At 62.5% G+C, this 18,942-nt stretch overlaps 1 protein-coding gene across 1 annotated transcript in view; it reads right to left on the bottom strand.

Moving 5' to 3' along the window:
• PTDSS1 (phosphatidylserine synthase 1) overlaps positions 1-18,834 on the bottom strand; it is a 25,363-nt gene extending 6,529 nt beyond the window's left edge. Inside the window, exons 1-8 of the mRNA XM_056124935.1 lie at positions 18,628-18,834; positions 7,574-7,665; positions 4,678-4,722; positions 4,454-4,578; positions 3,389-3,547; positions 1,594-1,745; positions 923-1,064; positions 342-454 (exon numbers count right to left, since the gene is read on the bottom strand). Of these exons, the coding sequence (XP_055980910.1) occupies positions 342-454; positions 923-1,064; positions 1,594-1,745; positions 3,389-3,547; positions 4,454-4,578; positions 4,678-4,722; positions 7,574-7,665; positions 18,628-18,806 (1,007 nt within the window). The 5' untranslated portion in view covers positions 18,807-18,834. The remainder of the gene's footprint in view (positions 1-341; positions 455-922; positions 1,065-1,593; positions 1,746-3,388; positions 3,548-4,453; positions 4,579-4,677; positions 4,723-7,573; positions 7,666-18,627) is intronic.
• Positions 18,835-18,942: the final 108 nt, after the last annotated feature.

The raw sequence follows: 18,942 nt of genomic DNA, 5'->3' as shown, positions 1-18,942 counted from the left end.
GGCACGCCCACAGCAGCAGAGGCCCCGTGGCCCGGGAGGGGGATTCCCATGGCCAGCCAGACCCCTCCTCCCGCCCGCCTCCCCGCCCCCCGGACAGTGGCCTGCTGGTTTTGTTGTGAATTTTGATTTGGGGCCACCCCGGCTCACTCATGACCACTCTCGGGGAACCATACGGGGTGCAGGGGACCCAGCCCTGCCCGCACACGCTTGCTCCCACCCTCTGACACCTGGCAGAACCGAGCATCCGGCAGCTGCCCTCGGGGGTGCCCGGGCACAGAGTGGGAAGTGACTCAGCAGGGCGCCAGGGCGGCCGGTCTCCCGGGGCGGGCGCGGGCACTCACCTCACGGTGGGCGCCGTGATGCCGCCGATGAAGAGGATCCGACACCAGCTGAGTGGGTGGCTGGCCTGGAACACGAAGATGTGCTTCAAGAAGAAGGTGTTCAGCTCGGTCAGCTGCGAGAGGAGGACGGTCAGTCGGCTGCGGGCCCAACACGGGGCCACCCTCGGGCTGCCGGCTCACACACGTGGACACAGTTACACTCACGTACACACGTGTGTGTTCCCAGGAACCTATTTACACAGGCTCAGGCATTTACACATGCACTCACGTGTGCAGTCACACACACACACGTGTGCTCACTTGCACACTCACGCACACACACGCAGTTGCATACACACAGGATGCACACCCAAGTTCACACACGCGCACACACATCCACAGACACACGTGCACCTGCCCACGTGTAGACATTTGAACACGCGTGTATGCACACTCACACACCTCCCCTATGCACACCTACTCACGGGCACACACATGCACACAGGTGCAGACCCACATGTGTAGACACACACACACACACACACACACACACACACACACACACACACACACTCCCAGCTCCGCCTCCCGGCGAGTGTCACCTGCCAGATGATCATGAACAGGTAGATGCCCGCCACCCTCTGGAAGGACGACTTGGGGTCAAACCAGCGCACGTAGGTCCAGCTGGCCGGCGTGAACTGCAGCACGGCCCTCTTGATCTTGCCCGTGGTGCTGTGGATGTCCCTGGGAGAGAAGCGCCAGTGACCGGGGGTGGGGGACATGGGGAGCCAGGACAGTCTCACCAAGCGACTCCGCCCGGCTGAGGGCTGGGATGGGGGGCATGGGGGCACCGGGGACCACCAGCCCCAAGGGCATAACAAAATCTTGGCACAGGCCAGGGGTACAGCCCTGCTCCCCCCACGTCGGGGCAAGGGGAGCGGGGGAGGGGGAGAGAGAGGGAGAGAGAAGGAGAGGGATGGAGAGAGAGGGAGGGAGAGAGGGAGGGAGAAAGAGGGAGAGAGAGAGGGAGGAAGAGAGAGACAGAGAGGGAGGGAAAAGGAGGGAGAGAGAGAGGAAGAGAGAGAGATGGAGAGAGGGAGGGAGAGAGGGAGGGAGGAAGAGAGAGAGACGGAGAGGGAGGGAGGAGGAGGGAGAGAGAGGGAGGAAGAGAGAGAGACGGAGAGAGGGAGGGAGAGAGGGAGAGAAAGAAAAAGAGAGGGGGTGGGCTGAGCCTGGGGGGAAGCGGCCGTGCGGGTGGGCGTGGGGGGCTCACTTGAAGCTGGCCCAGTGGTAGGTCCTCATCTCCAGGAAGCGGCAAACCACCATGCCCAGCCAGATGCCGCCGCCGTTGCACAGGAGAATGTCCAGGATGACCTGGTCCCACCAGCACTCGGCGAAGTTGGGCAGGAGGTGCATGAAGAAGAGCTGCAGGGCAGGGGGCGGCGTGATGGCCACATCGGGGGCTGCGGGCATGCCGGGGAGGGGAGGGCGCACCAGCCCACTGCCCCCCCCTCCACCAAGAGGCCAAGGGAAGGACACAGGGCCTGGGTCTGGATGGTCTGTGCTGAATTAGATCCGGAGAGCACCTTTCTCCAACACCCGCCTCCTGATGGCTCCGGGCGGCCCCTGGCTGCGAGCGCCCAGGGCTGAGGGCACTGCCTGGGCACATGCTGGCAGCCTGGCACACTCAGGCCAGGTGCATTCCCCCCGGGGACCCGAAGAGACCGGGGTGGCCGTCAGAGCGGGCAGCAGGGAGTGGCCTGGCAGGTGTCCAGGCGGGGACACAGAACGCGGTCGGGGGTCCTGCCCGGGGAAGGGCCGTGGCCTCACAGAGGTGCCACTATGAAGCCGCGACCCCGGGCCCAAGTCCAGACGGGAACCAGGCCGTCACCCAGAAGCATCAAATTCGCTCTGTGGGGGCCAGTGTCACCGCAGAGACAACGGGGCCTGGTGGGGACGAAAGAGATGCTTCGAGCTGCTGGCCCCGAGAGAAGGGACGCGGACAGGAAGGGCCACCGAGCACAGCAACGACGGCTCAGAAGGGGCCAGAGGGAGAGCCCAGCGGGGAGGGCATTTGCCTTGCAGACAGCCAAACCTGGGTTCGATCCCTGGCATCCCATAGGGTCCCCCGAGCACCACCAGGAGTGATTCCTGAGTGCAGAAACACCTGAGCACCACCAGGTGTGGCCCCTCCCGCCCCCCCCCCAAAAAAACCAGATGAAGAAGAAAACATTCTAGAAAAAAGGGGAACAACTAGGTAAAGGGGGCTCTGGTGGCTGATTTTGTTCCTGGGGAATGATGAATCACCATGAATAACTCCAGAACCAGCCACCGCCATGCTGAGACCACTCTCCACACGCATGAAGGTACCGGCAGAGGAACAAAGACACGCGGGTCCCGGGGCTGAGATCTCCAACCCTGCTCGGATCGGGGCTGAGCATCCTCCACCCAGATCCTCCAAATTCCAGTAGGCGGGGGTCACACCCACCAACTGGCCCCCTGGCGCCGTGTAATCCCATCGGCGGCCAAGACTCAGAGACTATAAAACCCAGCTCCCAGAAGCGACATCTTATCATCTCATTCCTACTTTGGACAAACTTTGGCTACATTCGGTAGCCTGCCCACAGGGCAGAGTCTGGCAAACTCCCCGTGGCGTACCCAATATGCCAAACACCAGTAACAATGACGGGTCTCGTTCTCCTAACTCTGAAAGAGCCTTGAATATGGCACTTTTTAAAAAAATCTCAGGGCTAGGACGAAGGAGATGTTACTGGGGCCTGCTCGAGGCAATCGACGAATAACAGGATGGTCGTGATTGTGACTGTGAACTCCGGTGCGAAGGAATCAGGCCCCTCCCAGCCAATTTCACTCTGTGGCTGTCTTCAAGTCTGAGTCTCGCCGTCCCACGAGACCGACGGGGGAGTGCCGAGACGCGGGGCTGCTAAGGGCCGCCACATCCCGGCCGCTCCCCGGAGCTCCCGACCCAGTGCTCCCCGGCCAGCGCGTGGGGGTCGCGGTCTCCCCCTCGAGTCCCCCCCGGGCTGGGCTGGCCGGGCGTCCCTCCCTACCTCCGTGAGCTCCCAGGTGATGCTGATGGTCCAGCAGAGCCCGTAGCTGCGGATGAGAAGCGCCTTCATGGCCCAGCCCCAGAAGTGCCCAAAGGCGAAGATGTCCAAGTGGCTGACCAGGCGCTCCCAGGTGATCACGTGGCAGTTCACCGCGTACTCCTGCCAGGTCGGGCGGGGCGTGAGCGACCCTGGGGGGACCTGTCCAGGCCCCCATCCCACCCGCAGGGCCGGGCTCGCCAAGCGCAGGAGGGCAGCGAAGGGCGTCTGCCAGGCGGCGTCCTTTCTCTCGGCTGACCCTGTGGCACCCAGTCCTGCCCCAGCGGGCCCGCTCGACCCCAGGACCACCGTGGAAACACCCGTCTGCTTAGCGGCTTTCTCCTTTCAATTTCAAGGCTTCCCCCTGGCCCTGCACTTGGGGGTCACCCCTGCAAGGGCTCACCCTATGGGGTTCCGGGGAGCAAGCCCGGGTCAGACACGGGCAAGGCAGGCGCCCTAACCACTGTGCTCTCTCCCCGGCCCACGCCTGCCGTCGTCCTTAATAAGAAACCCCAGATTCCTCCCTGAGGCTCCTGCCTTTAGTGGCCCCCTCGCTAAAGGCCACCACATGGCGTCTGGTCCGGCGCCATGCCAAGACACACCCTTAGAGGCCGTCACACTCCCCTGCACGAGGCTCGGGTCCCCCCCAGTAAACCCCCATAGGCCCTCCCCATGGCTGGCCCCCAGCATCTGAGGACCAGGAGTGTCCTGGGGGAGCCGCCACCAGGCGTCCCAGCAGGAAGCAAACTCTGGGTCACCGTCACACACACAGGCCCATGCAAGTGGCCCACGCCCGGCCAATGGGCCCTTCTGGGAGCAGAGGGCACAGGGGGCTCTGGGAGGGTGTGGAGGGTGAGGGAGCCCCCCGGAGGGCCCTGGGAGGCCCTTCGGGGTTCCGGGTCCCAGGAAGGACTGCGGGCTTGATGGGGACGGGAAACCAGGATGCAGGGACCCGTGAATGTCACCTCCAGGGCCGATCGGTGATCAGGGTCCCCAAGAGACGTGCGGCCCTGTCCCGCAACCTCTTACCATGACATCCGCCTCCCGGGTGGCATAGCGGAGGTTGGGGTCCAGCCAGTACATGAGCGACTTGACCTGCTCGAAGTTGAGGAAGAGGAGGAAGACGAGGAACAGGAAGTAGAGCACGCTGAGGCCTGGGGAGCGAGAACGGGGGAAGGAAGGGGCGCTGTTGGGGGGGCCGAGCCCACACACCCCGGGCTGCAGGTGCAAAGGGGGTCAGGGCTGGGACTCACCAAACACCATGCGCCACAGGGCTGGATGCGGCCTCGTGAAGGGACCTGCGGGCAGAGAACACGGGTCAGCCCGGGCAGAGGCAGGGGCGGAAGGAGGTTCTGTATAGCCCCTCGGGAGTGGGGACAGCAACAAGAAGGAGAAAGGGAGAGAGAGGGAGAGACAGAGAGAGAGAGAGAGAGAGAGAGAGACAGAGACAGAGACACGGACTAGAGAGCGGGTAAGACTCTTCCCTCACATATGGCCAAGCTCAGCTGGAGGGATTCCCTGGGCAGACAGACAGACAGACAGACAGACAGACAGACACACACACACACACACACACACACACACACACACACACTCCTTTCTGCTTTGCCAACTGGAAGACATCTGATCTGATCTGGGGAGCAGGCGGCTTTCAGGAGGGAGCGGGTCACAGAACTGGGAGCCGGGACGGCTGTCGGGGAGGGTCGCCTTCCCATGTCGGAAGGGTCGGAAGGACAGGGCGCTCCCCGGCAGCCGCAACCCCAGTTGCGTCCCTGTTTACGTCTTCTCTGGCCACCTCACAGGCTTTCCTGACGAGAAAATACCTCCAGGAAAAACCCTTGACAAGGGGCAGGCTCTTCTGAGCAAGTTTCAAAGCTCAGAAAAAAAAGTTTTTCTTTTAAAACTATGGGCTGGGGTTGGCAAGGGGGCTTGCCTTGCACGCAGCCGACCCGGGTTCGAGCCCCGGTAGTCCCAAGGGTCCTCCAAGCCCCACGAGGAGTGACCCCCTGCCTGGGCACAGAGCCAGGAGTCAGTTCGGGAGTGGCCCAAAAAACCAAGTCGGTCAACGTAGGTCAGCGTGTCCTCAAGTGGGTGCTGTGGTCTTCGGGGGTGCCAAGTGAGGCAGATGGGGGGGGGCACTGAAGGATTTCCTTTCTGAAAAGGGGCTGGGGGGCCAGCTGAGTCTGGCCCCCTCGGGCCCAGGAGAAGCTTCTGGATTTCGGAATTTGGGCCACATCCAGCTGTGCTCAGGCCTTCCTCCCGGTCCTGCACCCAGGGGTCACTCCCGCAGGGCACAGGGGACCCTAGGGGGTGCCGGGAAACACGCCTAGGGGCGTGCAAGGCAAGACCCACCCCCCAACCTCCAGGAGACAGGATAAGCGAGAGGAAGGACGGACAGGACAGACACAGAGACTCAGAGGCCCCTGGTAGGGGGGCTCACTCCCCCCCACCCCGGGGGACTCCAGACTAGGGGGACAGTGTCCCTGGGAGGTAGTGAGTGCCGCCTGGATTTGGGGCTCCGCTCTGGGTCACCGCGCGCGCTGTCCTCCCACAAAGAGGGAAGTTCCTCCCAGGGCTGTGGGCGAGCTGGGCCTGGGGACACAGATAAGGCTGGGGGGGGTGGGGTGGGGTGGGTGGGGCTGAGCAGAGCAGAGGCCCCATGGCCTGTCCCCAGCAGAGTCAGAAGCAGCAGGACACGGAGGGCAGGGAGAGCTCCGTCCTGAAACTTGGGGGGCGGGGGGCCCATCCACTGCCCGGCCAGGCCGGCAGAGGCTGGGGGTGTCCAGGAAGGGTCGTGACAGCTCTGGGCTGGGGTCTCGGCCCTGCCGCTCCTCCCTCACCCCCTGCCGTGGCCAGGCACGGACTCACGTGGGCCGTCTCCGTGGAGCGTGACCACTTCCCGTCCCGTGTCCTGCAGCCCAGCTCCAGACCAGGAAAAGACGTGGAGGGTCCCCCACACAGGGCTGCTCACAGTCCACAGGCCAGGCCCGCGCCCAGGCCCCAGAACCCTCGGGGCAGCCTCCTTGATGTCCTGGCCTGACCGCCCCGTGAGGACCCTCTGGGGAGCAAACATTTCCCCCCTGGCCTGGACACCGCCTGGAAACGGCCGAGAGCCCCTGCCTGGGGGGCAGTGCCCAGGGCCAGGCCCATTCCACAGTTAGGCACTGCATGGCCCAAAGAGAACATTCTGGAACCGCCGTCCGCGAGCGAGGGTCCCGGGGGCCCTCCCGCTCCTGCTCCTGTGTGGGTGGGCCTGAAGATGCTGCCCCAGGACCGTGGCCCCTGAGCCGCCTGGCCCTGCCCGCCAGCTTTAGGAACAGGCAGAGAATCAGGGGAAAGCAAGAAGCAGCCATGCTGGACTGTGAGGTCGGGGACGGTGCCTGGGACACAACGTCCCACGCGGAAACCGTCTGCAGGAGAAGCACCGGCCCGACACGCCTCGGCCCTCCCGAGCCATCCTGACCGGGGGCTGGACCTAGCAAGGCTGGGAGGGCTCTCGCCTTGCACATGGCCGGCCCGGGTTCGAGCCCCTGCGCCCCGCCAGCAGCCAGCCCTGAGCACCTGAGCTCCTGCCTCACGGAATGGTCCGGGGAGGGCGAGTTCCCCGGAGTAACGGCTCCCCCTCACCCGCGGAGACCCGGACCTCCACCCTATGAGCCATGGCGCTTTCTAGAACAGCAGCCGGGAGGGGAGAGGTTTCGGGAACCCCAGGGGAGTGCGAGGGGCGCCCCTTCGCAGGGGGTGGGGGGACCCTAAGCCAGTGACCCAGCGTCTCCCCGGACTCGCCTGCGACCCTCCTGCTCCCAGGGAGAAACCCAAGCACCCGACGGAGAGCGGGAACCCCGAGGGGCAGCGGGGAAGGGGGTGGCCGGCCTTCCCGCTGAGGGCCTCGTCTCCCACCCCCCACCCCGGCACCGCAAAGTGCACGTCTGTGCTTCGGTTTTTGGCTGGCTTGGGGGGGGCCACACCCAGCGATGCTCAGGGCTGACTCCTGGCGGGGCTCGGGGACGGCATGGGATGCTGGGGATCGAACCCGGGTCGGCCAGGTGCAAGGCCAGACCCCTCCCCGCTGTGCCGGCAGCCTCTGTTCTGACCCTACCTCCTCCTTTCCCGTGGAGAAGACGAGCGGCCGCTCGGGGCCCCACTCACCGTTGGGGAACGCCAAGACGCTGATGATGAGGAAGAAGAAGCCCACCGACAGGATGCCCCTCCAGATGTTGTCCTCCGGGACCGAGTCATCCCTGCGGCCAGAAGGAGAAACGAGGAGTTTCAGAGCGGGGAGGGGGACAGGCGGGGGGGGGGGGAGGAGGGAAAGAGGAGGGGGAGGAGGGAGGGGAGGAAGAGGGAAGAAGATGGGGAGGAGTAGGAGGGAGGGGAGGAGGGGGAAGACGATAAGGAGGAGGAGGGAGGGGAGGAGAGAGAAGAACATGGGGAGGAGGGAAGGGGGGAGGGGGATGAAGATAGGAAGGAGGGAGGGGAGGAGGGGGAAGAAGATGAGGAGGAGGGAAGGGAGAGAGGGAAGAAGATCGAGGAGGAGGGAGAGGAGGAGAGCAAAGAAGACAAGGAAGAGGAGGGAGGAGGGGAGGGAGGAGGGTGAAGAAACGGGGGAGGGGGAGGAATGATGAGGGGGGAGGGGCACGGGCTATGGACGACCTCTGGCGGCCCTTGCGGCACAGTCATTAAACAGAGCCCGCCTGGCAGCCCCAGCCGGCATCCCATGCTGCTGGGGCTCGAACCCAGGCCGGCTGCGTCAGGGCAAGCTCCCTCTCCGTTCCAGCCCATAGTCTTAAAAACTTTTTCCCCCCGAGCTTTGAAACTTGCCCCGAAGAGCCTGATTCCGCTTTTCAGCGTTTTTCCCGGAGGTTATTTTCTCGTGGGGAAAGTGTGCGAGGTGGCCCGAGAAGCCGGACGCAGGGACGCAGCTGTGGCCACGGGCGGGCCTGTCCCTCCGGCGTGGGAAGGTGACTCACACACGCGCTCGCGTTGGACGTGAAGGTCTACACCGGAGAAATGCCCTGGGCCCTCAGACAGAGCGAACGGGGGCCGAAGGGACGGCGCAGCCTCGCGCGGAGGTGACCCGGCTCTGATGCCCAGCGGTGACCCCTGAGCACAGAGCCAGGAGCAAGCCCTGAACCCTGCGGGTGCGCCCGCCCCCACCCAAACCCAAAAACAAACAGAGTGACTGAAGAGGGCCCAGGGTGAAAGGGCGCGTGCACACGCTGTGGTTCCAGATCTGGCCCCGCGGGGTCCCCCGAACGCCCCCAACCAAGCACTTCCAGGTGCCCTCCCCTCACCAAAAGAACAAACAGAAGAGCAAAATCGAGAGAAAACAAAAAAAAAGGTGGAAGATTTTCATCAAACCAGAAGCAGAACTGGAAACGGAGGCAATGCGGGCGGCCGGGGCTGGCTGTGTCTGACCTGTCACTGTCCCCCTGCGGGTGTCTGGGGTACCTGCCTCCCCAGGGAGAGCAAAGTCCCCGAGGCCGGCCTTCACCCAGGGCTGCCACAGGCCGGGCCTCCTGAGACCGGCCGAGTCCTCCAGAGGACAAAACGCTTTTTGTACCCAACCTGTGAGCTCTGCCCCACGAACGTCTCCGTAACGTGAACCGTTACTCCGTGACAGTTCTTCTCCAGGGAAGAACTGGGTTTGGGAAGTTTCCGCGGGGACGGGAGTGGGGGAGGACAGCCTCAGTGACATACTTGGGGCTTAGGCGGTGCCCAGAGAGCGAAATCCAAGACGAAGATGTTCTGAATTATTAATGACCTGGGAGGCCGGGAGCGGGAAATGCAGCGTTTCCGTTCCGAGACGAGACGCAGGGTGCAGAGAGCAGGAACAGGTGCCGGCTCCGGAGGGGGGAGGAGGCGGCTGGCGGGGACTGGGGGGCCGGAGCACAGGAGAGAAGCCGCTCCCCCCAGACAGGAGAGGGGCCGAGATACCCGGAACTCTGCAGCCCACTCCCGGCGGGCACAGGACCCAGAGTCCCACCGGGTCGTACCAGCTCTAGCGGTCCCTAGCGGGAGTGCTACCCCCCCAAAGCATCTGGTAAACCCTGCTGAAGCAAAAAGCCAAGGATTTAAATTAAAAAAAAAAAAAGTTTAGAAGGAAACCAAGTTTGCAAAAAAAAAAAAGAATTTTTAATTTTGACCAGATTCATTTAGAATAAATTTGCCATTCTAAATTGTAAATTAGAATTTGTTAGGATCCTAAATGTCGGTTAAAACAGGCCGAGAGCTGCCGGATCAGTAACGGACGATCCCAGAATAACTGAAGGGTCAGGGTCAGTCTGCTGCTTAAAAACGGCCGTCAGGGGGCTGGAGCCCTAGGACAGCGGGGAGGGTGTGTGCCCTGGACAGGCCCGACCTGGTTCTATCCCCGGCATCCCATAGGGTCCCCCACGCTCACGAGGCGTGGTCCTGAGTGCAGAGTAAACCCTGAGCACCGCCGAGTGTAGCCCCAAAGCCAGGAATAGGCGAATCGATAAAACTCTCCATCAACACGTCCACTCAGAAGGCCTCACTTGGGACTGAAGTGACAGCACAGCGGGGAGGGCGTTTGCCTTGCACGCGGCCAACCCGGGTTCGATTCCCGGCATCCCATATGGTCCCCCGAGCACCGCCAGGAGCAATCCCTGTGCAATGCTGGGAGTAACACACGCCCCCCCCCCCCCCCCCCCCAGCAACACACACACAAAAAGCAAAAACAAAACACAAACGGAGGCATCACTTCTGCATGTGACCGTTTCCAGACGTGCGACAGGCTCGAGGGAGCCTCTGCCACCAGGGGCCGGGGGCCACCACCACTGGGGATGTTTCCTTCCCAGCGAGCCCTGCCCCAGGCGGCACCAGGCCTCAGCATCCTGGGCAGCAACTGCGCGGATCCCACTGACCAGACAAATGCCACAAGTCGCCGCCGCCTGGGAGGTGCCGAGTAAACGCACAGAGGCTGAGAAAGGGGCAGATTCCAGACGCGGCGACGCCTCCCGAGGGGAGGGTGGAACGAAGGGCAGGGTGGAACGGAGCCCGGAGCCCGGGGAGAGCGGAGACAAGGAACGGGCAGACGGACCCAGCGGTGTGACTGAGTGGCAGGGAAAGCCTTGCTCGGAGGGACGCCCCTGCACCTGGGCTCGAGGGGACGGTCCCACCAATGCACCGAAAGAACGAGAACAGGCCAAGAAAACCAGCCAAGAAGAGAAGCCCGGAGGGGCAAGGGCAGGCTGGCGGCCAAGGGCAGACCCTCTGATGCCGAGTGATGGGCACCCGAGAGCCGCAGGGAGGGGTGGGGAGACAGCTGGGCCGCCGGGGTGCTGGGACCCAGTTGAACCCGGCGTCACCCATGTGGCCCCGAGCAGGCAAAGGTGTGGCCCCAAACAAGGCCAGGGAACTGGTGCGTATCACGGGGGCGTGGCGCCGTAGCCAAGTGATGCTTGAGTGAGCCTTAAAGGACTTCCTGGGGGCCCAGGCCAAACCCAGGATGTCGGTGCTCATGCGGCTGTGCCCAGAATGGCAGCACCCACTGGCAGCTCAGACGCCCCCACCCAGGTCTGCCCACCATCCCGAGGCGAGGGGGGGTCAGGGGAGGGGTGGTGGCGGCGGCGATGACTTCGCTGTCTCTGGGGCACGGCTCAAACCCCAGCCCCCTTTCACTCTTGGCAACGTGGCCCCCTAACACGCACTGTGTGCTGCTGCCCCCAAAGGACGGTGTCCCAGCACCCTGTCCCCAGGACAGGGCTGGTCACAGGCACAGCAGCTGGAGGGTGGCGGGACAAAGTGAGGTGTGGAGCTGGGAGGGGAGAGGGGTGGGCTCCGGAGGCGGGGGATGGGCCTCCGAGGCTCCCAGAGGAAGGAGCATCTCAGGCAGGCCTGGAGGCAGTGTGGACCTTGAGGGGCCACGGCGAGGGGCCACAGCGAGGGGCCCTTCCTTTCTCGCAGCCTGAATCCGAGATTTCCAGAAACCCGGCCCCGGGAACCAGCGCTCGAAACCACACCAAACCAGCCGTGGCCTATGTGACATCACCCGCTCGCCGAAAGGCCCGTCAACACGGCGACACTCTGGAACGCGGGCGGAGAGAAGAGCCCCGGAGTCTGGGGCAACGTCACTGGGAAGACAGGGCACACGGAGGACGCGGCGTCAGCTGACGGAAACGGCTTCCGATAAAAAACACATCATGATGGGGAGCGTAGAGCAGGGTGGACGCCTTGCAAGAGGACAGTCCTGGTGCCCACTAGGTGTCATCCTGAGCACAGAGCCAAGAGAAAGCAGGCAGCTCTGCTGGGTGTGGGTCACACACGCATGCGCGCACACAGACACACACACACACACACACACACACACACGCACGTACGCACTGTATACTGGGGCCAGAGAGACAGCACTGGAGGTAAGGTACTTGCCTTGCCTGCAGCTGACCCCAGTTTGATCCAAGGCACCACACGAGGTCCCCCAAGGGGACCCGGCCAGGGGTCACTCCAGAGTTTAGAGCCAGAACAGCCTCTAGGCACCAACAGGAGTGACCCGAGACCCCAGAGCAAACAGGCCCAGAGCAAACAGGCGAGCCTGATGAAATGCAGAGGGAAGAAGGAACCCAGGTAGGAGGGAAGGAATGTGGCAGGCACTGATAGCCCGGGAGCCCAGAGCAGGGTCGAACGTGGCCTCAGGCGCACAGGCCAAGCCCAGGCAAGCCACGGGGGTTGACCCCAAACCAAAGTTTTTTTAAAAAAAAGGATGGTAAGTCTTAAGACAAAAGCCGCCCCCCCACACACACACACCTCCTTCTTTCCTACAGACTCCGCCCCCCACCTCTGCAAATTGCTCTCCTTCATTTACAGGATGGCGGGAATTCAGGGGCCCCATCTCAGGCCTCAGCCAGTGGGCACTCTGCCCACCCCTGCGGGGCCCAGACCTGGCCCAGGCAGCTCTGCAACTGTCCCAGTGCAGCCGGGAGCAGCGGCACCCCAGAGGGCAGAGTTCTTCCCCTGGGACAACCCCCCCCCCATCTGCTCCCTCTCTCTCCTCTCAGTAGGCGAGGGCTCGAACCCAGGGCCTCCCAGGTGCCAGAGGCAAAGGGCCCGGGAGGGGGGACAGTTACTGGGTCTCAGTTTCGGGTCCGGCAGGGCGAAGGGCCAGGGGCCCACACGGCATCTGATGGGTCCACTTCCACCTGACCCTCTGTCGCCAGGTCCAAGTGCCCGCAGCTCAGGGCCACCAGAGGCCTCTCGGGATGCGCCCCACCAACCCACCAACCCACACCTTGTCTCTGCTTAGGCCACACCTGGCAGTACTGGAGGTTGAGCCCAGGGACCCCGGACACAGAGCACAGAGGGCTAAGCTCCAGCCCTCCCCAGGCGCTTGGGGTTTAAAGGAAGAGCAGTCATTTAACAAAGGCAGAATCCCACTGCAGCTGTTGCTGAAGGTGAAAGAGGGCCCCTTTGGTAAGGACTTCCGCCCCGAGCTTGGCCTGGGCACACCTTGAAACCACACAGACACACAGACACAGACACACAGACACAGACACACACACTTCTCAAAGGTGGTCAAACACACACACTTTCCAATGAATGTAGGGCAAAGCCTTTGAAATCACACAGACACACACACACACTTCTCAAAGATGGTCACACACACACACACACACACACACTTTAAAATCACACAGACAAACAGACAGACACACACACACACTTCTCAAAGCTGGTCAAACACACACACTTTCCACTGAATATAGGGCAAGGCCTTTGAAATCACACACACACACACACACACACACACACTTCTCAAAGGCGGCCACATACACACACACACACACACACACTTTGAAATCACACAGACAGACAGACACACACACACACACTTACTTCTCAAAGGTGGTCAAACACACACACTTTTCACTGAATGTAGGGCAAAGCCTTTGAAATCACACACACACTTCTCAAAGGTGGCCACACACAGACACACACACACACACTTTGAAATCACACAGACAGACACACACACAAACACACACACACTTCTCAAAGGTGGTCAAACACACACTTTCCACTGAATGTAGGGCAAAGCCTTTGAAATCACACACACACACACACACACACACACACACACACACACACACACACACACACTTTCTCAAAGGTGGCCCAAGGAGCAGATCCAGGAGGGCAAGCTTGGGCCAAGCCCGGGTTTATTTGCATGATAAGGGCGAGCAGATCTCAAGGGCGATACACAGGAACACAGCAGCACCACAGGCAAATCCAAACCAGTCTTGGGTCCCACCCAACGGATTACTAGCACCGGCGCCCCCTCCACATACTCTCTCCCAGGCTCTGGGAAAGACAGGCTGGGGGACCGCTAAGAAAAGTTTCGCTGAAGGGACTGCACAGACCTGTTGCCATGGCAAAAAGTCTGTTAGCAAACAGGAAGCTGGCGTCTGCGCTGCCCCACCCTGTGATAAAGCGCCCAGTGCAAGGAGCAACAGCCGGTGTGACCTGTTAGGGGCCGAGGAGGAGATAGGGCAGCGGGAGGGCGCTGGCCTGGCATGCGGCAGAATAGGGTTGGGTCCCGGGCACCACAAACCGTCCCCTGGGCCCTCCAAGAGTGATCCCTGAACACAGGGCCAGGAGGAAGCTCTGAGCGTGGCTGGGGGTTGGCACCCCCCACCCCCACCCACAAAAAAGGTAACCCAGGGGCGGGAGCAACAGCACCGCAGGTAGGCGTGCGGCCAACCCAGGTTCGATTCCCAGCGTCCCATAGGGTCCCCTGAGCACAGCCAGGAGTATTTCCTGAGGGCATGAGACAGGAGTAACCTCTGTGCATCACTGTATATGACCCAAAAAGAAAAAAAAAAAAGGTAACCTGGGCTGGAGCAGATGGCACATTGCAGTTGGGCGTTTACCTTGCACGGGGCCAACCCGGGTTCGATTCCTCCGCCCTTCTCGGAGAGCCCCGCAAGCTCCCCGTGGCGTATTCGAGATGCCAAAAACAGTCGTCTCACAATGGAGACGTTACTGGTGCCCGCTCGAGTGAATCAATGAACAAGGGGAGGAGAGTGCTACAGTGCTCTGGAGTAACATAAATGTACTAATGGTGCCTGGGGCTTTATAGGGGGTGGGGCTTATTATCAACCTGGGGGAGGGGGGAGCAGCAGGTTATAGTCGAAGGCTCATGCTAGCTTGAGTTCCTCTGGGTGATCTGCTCACTTCACATCTCAAGGCTGCCCGGTAAGAAGGGAAATTCCACAGAACGGTCCCTTTCTGCATAAAGAAAAGAGGAAGAGAGCTCTCTCTCTCTTTTTTTTTTTTTGGCTTTTTGGGTCACAACCGGCGATGCACAGGGGTTACTCCAGGCTCATGGACTCAGGCATTACTCCTGGCGGTGCTCAGGGGACCCTATGGGATGCTGGGAATTGAACCCGGGTCGGCCGTGTGCAAGGTAAATGCCCTACCCGCTGTGCTATCGCTCCAGCCCCGAGAGCTCTCTTCTGAAAGGGCGGCCACTATCAAAGACCAAAGGCCTGAATACCGCAGGCCTTGTAGACAGCAGACCCGGGTACATCCACGGCATCCCATAAGGTCTCCCGAGCACCGCCAGGGGTGATTCCTGAGTCCAGAGCCAGGAGTAACCCCTGTGCATCGCCGGGGGTGACCCAAAAAGCAAAAAAAGAAAAAAAAAAGGTTGGACCTGCAGCTACTGCTCATAATTTCAAGTAAAACACCATGAAAGGCACTTACTTGCCTAGTGTGTGACCAGCACCACACGTTTCCCTGAGTTTGTCTGGGGATAGCCCTGCCAGGAGTGGCCTCAGAGGCCCCCATGACCGCCGCGGGACCCCCAACACCGCAGGCCACTGGTCACCAACCTGCTGACTCAGGAAAAGCAAAAGCCGCCCTAAGATGATCCTTCCTCACTGACCTCCCAAAGATGCGCTCAGATTCAGGGTGGAGAGCAGAAACGGGGCAGGCCTGAGCCCTCGTCGCCCTTAGAACATGAACTTGGGGCTGGAGAGAGCTTATGGGGATTACAGTGCTGGCCCTGCCCACGGCCCACCCAGGATTGATTCCCAGCACCCCAGAGGGACCCTCAAGCCTCGCGAGGAGTCAGCCCAGAGCACTGCGGGCTGTGGCCCCCAAACGAGCAAAACCGAAGAACTCCAGTAGCACGTCACACCCACCCAGGGGTTATTTATTTATTTATGCCTTTTTGGACTATACCTGGTGATGCTCAGGGGTTCCTCCTGGCTTTTGCACTCAGAAATTACTCCTGGCAGGGCTCAGGGGACCCTATGGGATGCTGGGAATGGAACCCGGGTCGGCCGCGTGCAAGGCAAACGCCCTCCCCGCTGTGCTGTCGCTCCAGCCCCAGAGGGGGTATTTATTTCCCAGTATTCTCATCTTACGTGCAGACTGAAAAACAGAGAGGAAAATGCGGTGGCCACGGGGCCCTGACAAGGCAAACTCAGTTGGGATGATGAAGAAAGAACGTGCAAGGCAATGGGGCGTGAAGGGCAGGACCACACGACGCTCCCGCCAAAGCTTGACCTGGTCAGATGCCGGGGGGGCAGAAATGACCAAAGCCGAGGGTCCCCCTCTGCCCTGAGGGGGAAGCACTACATATGCTTTGGGGGTGAATTCAGGCCGACTGAAGAACATGAAAGAACCCTCCGGAGTGGGGGACAGAGCACAGCAATGGAGGGACAGTCTGGCAGGCCCCCAACCAGGGGTGGGTCTCTGGCACCCCTTGGTCCCCCAGAACACGGCCATAGTCCCCCTAGGCAATTCAGGGCCAAGCTGGGGCAGGGCCCTCCAGCCCTCCAGCCCTCACCGCGGGGCCACCAGAGTTCCCGAGCACTGCAGCGAAGCCCCAGCCCCCAAGTAATGACCAAGACTCAAATGGATGTTGGCAGAACGGAGCCAGCAGGCGGTCAGAGGGCACTGGGCAGCTCGTGAAAGTCGGGAAACCAAGTGATAACCAAGGAAGGGACCGGGCCATGCCAGCACAAGGGAGGGCTGCCACGTGCTCTGTCCCATGCGGGCCCCACAGGCCCTGACCGAGCCCAGGGTCTGAACCCTCAGCCCATGGAAGCCGACCTGGACAAGAACGGAGGGCTGCCGGCCACGCCTTCCCGCTGGGTACGTCCACCTCCAGGCCAGAGCAGAAGCTCATGTGGACCCGCTCTGCAGACACGGCCCCGCGGCTCAGGGAAAGGGGAAGGACAGAGCTGGGGCAAGACAGAAGGATCCCCCCAAGCTGGGGGCGATGAGGGGCTGGAGGCCTTGTCGTTGTGCTTCTGGATGGGAGAGTTGATGCTTAAGCCTGGCTTCCTGGACTGCCCCCCACCCACACACACACTCTGGGTGTCCCGGGGCATCAGCACTCTCTGGAAAGTTCTCTTAGTTCTTTCCTCAGGGGCAGGGGACGGGGTGGCCTCCCAAGTGGTGGTCTGGAGGGACAGTGGCACTGTACTCCCATCCCCTCCCGAGGACCCCCTAACCCTTCCCCATTCAGCAGCCCTGAGAGCGGAAAGGTCTCCCACCCCCGCCACACATATCCACACGCACGCGCACACACACACACACACACACACACATTTCCAATAGGCCCAGCAGGGCCCCAGCCACACGTGCCCAGGTCTGGGGACGCGGAGCTGGCTGGGCAGGCCCTACGTGGTGGCAGGACCGCCAAGCTGTGCGCCTGCTGGGTATGTGCCCTTATAGGACACTGTGGCCTGGCCCTGAAGTCGCATCTCTGAGGCCTGATGGTGTGGGTGTGGGGACCCGCTGTCTGCCCAGCCTGCGTGTGCAGATACTCGGGGCCCGCGTCAGGCAGATGCCACACGAACCAGGCGACCCGTGGAGGAAGGGAGTGCTCCCCTATACACAGCTGTGGCAACCTGGGGTCAGCCCGCAGCTGTGCTGGCCAGACGCAAGTGAGCCAAGGAATGAATGGAGGCCGTGAGGCCGGGCCCGTGATGGCTCCGTGGAGGCTGTGTGGCTGGGCCCATGCGGGCTCCATGGAGGGCGTGTGGCCGGGCCCGTGATGGCTCCATGGAGGCCGTGTGGCTGGGCCCATGCGGGCTCCATGGAGGGCGTGTGGCTGGGCCCGTGATGGCTCCATGGAGGGCGTGTGGCTGGGGGCTGTGCTGGGCCTATTGGAACTCTGTGTGTTTGTGTGTGTGTGTGTGGGGGGGGGGGGGGTCCCCTTTTGCTCTCAGGACTGCGGGTTGGGGAAGGGTTAGTGGGGCCCTCGGGCAGTCTCTGTGGCTCCCGGGCCCATCGAGGGAGTAGAGACCGCTGCTGGGCAGAGGGCACTGGGCGCTGCAGAGGACCCCCGGTCAGGATGTGCTGCGGAGAGTGACACTGGCGCGGCAGAAAGGGAGCGGGGGTGGGGGGGCTGGCAGGAAGACCGGCTGGGGGGGCCCTGGGGACTAGAGTGGGGGTGGGGGCCAGGCCTGAGGAGCTGCAGCAAGGGAAGGAAATGGGGCCCCTGCCTGCCCGCAGACCCCCGCCTGGGGAAGCTGTGCGTGGGCAGCGGGCATGTGTGCACATGTGTGTCTGGGTGAGCGTGTGTGCCTGTGCGTGTGTGTCGTCTGTGCATGTGTGTCTGTGTGTCTGTGTCTGTGTGCATGTGTGTGTGTGCCTGGCTGGGTGTGTGTGTGTCTCTGTGTGTGCTTGTGTCTGTGTGCATGTGTCTGTGTGCATGTGTGGGTGTGCCTGGCTGGGTGTGTGTGTGTCTGTGTGTCTGTGCATGTGTGTGTGTGCCTGGCTGGGTGTGTGTCGTCTGCGCACGTGTGTTTGTGTGCCTGTGTGCATGTGTGTGTGTGCCTGGCTGGGTGTATGTGTGTCTCTGTGTGTGCTTGTGTCTGTGTGCCTGTGCCTGTGTACCTGGCTGGGTGTGTGGGCGTGCATGTGTCTGTGTGCATGTGTGTGTGTGTACCTGGCTGGGTGTGCGTGCGTGTGTATGTGCACGTGTGTCTGTGTGCCTGTGTGCATGTGTGTGTGTGTGTACCTGGCTGGGTGTGTGTGCGTGTGTGTGTGCACGTGTGTCTGTGTGCCTGTGCCTGTGTGCCCGAGCGCGCGTGTCCCCGTGCGCGCGCGTGTCTGCGCGCATGTGTCCGCGCGCGCGCGTGTCCGTCGGGGCGCGCGTGCCCGGGCCGCCCGCCCGCCCCCCGCCCGCCGCCCCGGCCCCGCCGCCCCCGGCCCGCGCCCGGCGGCACCTGGTGAAGGCGAAGTACATGAGGCTGACGGTGGTGAAGCTGAGCAGCGTGATGGTGTGCGGCCGGTAGAAGAAGTCGATGGTGATGTCCTCCACCTGCTGCTCGTTGATCATGCGGAAATGCGCGCGGTAGTTCACGTCGTCCTTGCTCAGCGTCCGGCTGCCCACGCAGGCCGCCATGCCCGCGCCCCGGCCCCGCAGCCTGGGACCCCGCGGCGGGCACGGGCCGCGGCGGCGGCGGCGGCGGCGGCGGGCGGCTCCGGCGCGGGGCGAGGCAGGGCGGCGGGCAGGCCGCGCGGGGCGGGGCCTCGCAGGC

The sequence above is a fragment of the Sorex fumeus genome, unplaced genomic scaffold (assembly GCF_029834395.1).
Source record: "Sorex fumeus unplaced genomic scaffold, SorFum_2.1 ptg000053l, whole genome shotgun sequence".
In the NCBI taxonomy this organism is placed as follows: domain Eukaryota; kingdom Metazoa; phylum Chordata; class Mammalia; order Eulipotyphla; family Soricidae; genus Sorex; species Sorex fumeus.
The sequence above is the reverse complement of the archived record's forward strand: the minus strand, read 5'-3'. Positions and strand labels throughout refer to the sequence as shown.